Consider the following 1,896-nt stretch of genomic DNA (forward strand, 5'->3'; position numbering starts at 1 on the left):
TATTTCTATGATGTATTTTGATTTTAATGCATTTTTCTGTTTTGTGAAGCACCTTGAATTACTTTGTGTACGAATTGTGCCATACAAATAAACTTGCCTTGCCTTGCCTATAAACCATTTCTTAACCAATAAAGGTAAAGCGGCAAAAAAATAGATTCTAACATCTGCAGTCAAAGAGTCAGGAAATTTAAACAGAAAAAAACGTGTCATGTAAATCAGCTGTATTTGCAAACTAAGAGTCTCTTTGTATTCGGATATTTGAAACTTTGTTTGAAAACATTCATGGAACTATGCAAATATCTACAGTATGTTCCTGCTATGTGTGTTTTTATATAAAAATCCTCCCAGACCTTCACTGTGTTCAGACTCAAACATCAGCCGTGGTGTTTCCATCCCAGAGTTTCCCTCTACAGTCAACAGAAGCATCATGATGGAGAAGATCCTGCTGCTCGTCTATGTTTCCTCAGGTAAGTCAGAAAAATGTAAAGCTGATCAATTAAGATTGTTATTTTATAACTGCACTTCAATAATTGCTTAGGTGGAGAAATGCTTAAATGTACTTTAATCTCTACACTGAGAATTGGGGTGAATCTGGGAAAAAAACTGCATCCAACAGGAGAAATCTTCCAGCAGAAAGAAACTTTAATATTTCAATCATCTGCTGTGATGGTTTAGTGTCAGAGAAGACAGGAAACAAGTATCAATCTGTTTCTTTGGTCCCTTTGAGACTGGATGTTCCAGATTTTAAAAATATTATGAAGACAGTTCTACAAACTTCATTCATTTGAGAGTTTTTATTTTGAGAGTTTGTCTCACCAGGACTCAAGTCCAAAATAATATGATCCAGTGTGATTTTTACTGTTAGTGAGGAGATAACCGTGTCACGCTTTACTAAAAACATCACCTTCTGTCTGATTTCTAATGAAGTAGGAAGAAAATTCTATTGTTGTTAATTTAATTAATAACAATAATTTAATTTAAACAAATGTGTTTTTTTTTCTCACAGAAGTCTTCATCCTCTCCTCCTGCCTCCTCATCCGTCAGTACCACATTGTTAATCAACCTTTGAACTGGACTGAAGCTCAGACCTACTGCAGACAGAAATACACAGATCTGGCCACCATTGAAAACTCTAAAGAAATGGACCAACTGATGAACACCATTTCATCTTTTGGTTACAGTTATGAGTTTTGGATCGGTCTGTACAATGAAATCAGCTGGAGATGGTCTGATGGATTCAATGGAAGCTTCACAGGCAACAGCAACAACTACTACTACTGGACTACACAAGATTCATCACATTCTCGTGGTGATCAGATTTGTTTGGCTGCATACTGGAATAACCAGAATTACCAGTATCAGTATTGGTCCGACTCAAGCTGCAGTTCATTATTACATTTTGTGTGCAACAATGGTAAGACTTTCACAAAAACATATGGGAGGTTTATTTTACTAGAACGTAAAAATGACCAAGTGCATCACAGCGGACAACACGTATGTGATGTCAGCAAAAACTGATCAGTCCATCATTCCAGTCCAATGTGTTGAAACACTTTGAATTCAGCGAAGACATGTGACCAAACAGTGTGCTAGAAAGTTCTAATAATCTTCCCTTTGGATTCTTTGGAAAAACAACAGTGAACTGAACTTTAGGAAACTAAAATATGAATGGATTTGACGTTCATTCGTGTTTACTTGTTTGTTTGTGCATATATTTAATTTACACTTGATTATCTTGAAGAAACCCAATAAATATAAAAAAAACTTCACCTGCACTTTTCAGTAACCAGGTATTTCTATCTGAGTCACACTGGTTGAATCTTTGGCTAAAAATGTCCTGGATCTATTTAGGTAAGTGAATCGGATCATTCAAAATGAACCAATACAGACCATGAA

The 1,896-nt window shown here is 35.7% G+C and overlaps 1 protein-coding gene across 1 annotated transcript; it reads left to right on the forward strand.

Annotated features, from left to right (window-relative positions):
* The first annotated feature begins 386 nt into the window (after positions 1–386).
* On the forward strand, positions 387–1,647 carry LOC105356492 (L-selectin-like). Its single transcript, XM_023948954.1, has 2 exons — positions 387–467; positions 1,007–1,647. Exons 1-2 carry the CDS (start codon positions 428–430, stop codon positions 1,516–1,518), a joined length of 552 nt encoding a protein of 183 aa, XP_023804722.1. The 5' UTR covers positions 387–427; the 3' UTR covers positions 1,519–1,647.
* Positions 1,648–1,896: the final 249 nt, after the last annotated feature.

Source organism: Oryzias latipes, chromosome 18, assembly GCF_002234675.1.
Source record: "Oryzias latipes chromosome 18, ASM223467v1".
NCBI lineage: Eukaryota > Metazoa > Chordata > Actinopteri > Beloniformes > Adrianichthyidae > Oryzias > Oryzias latipes.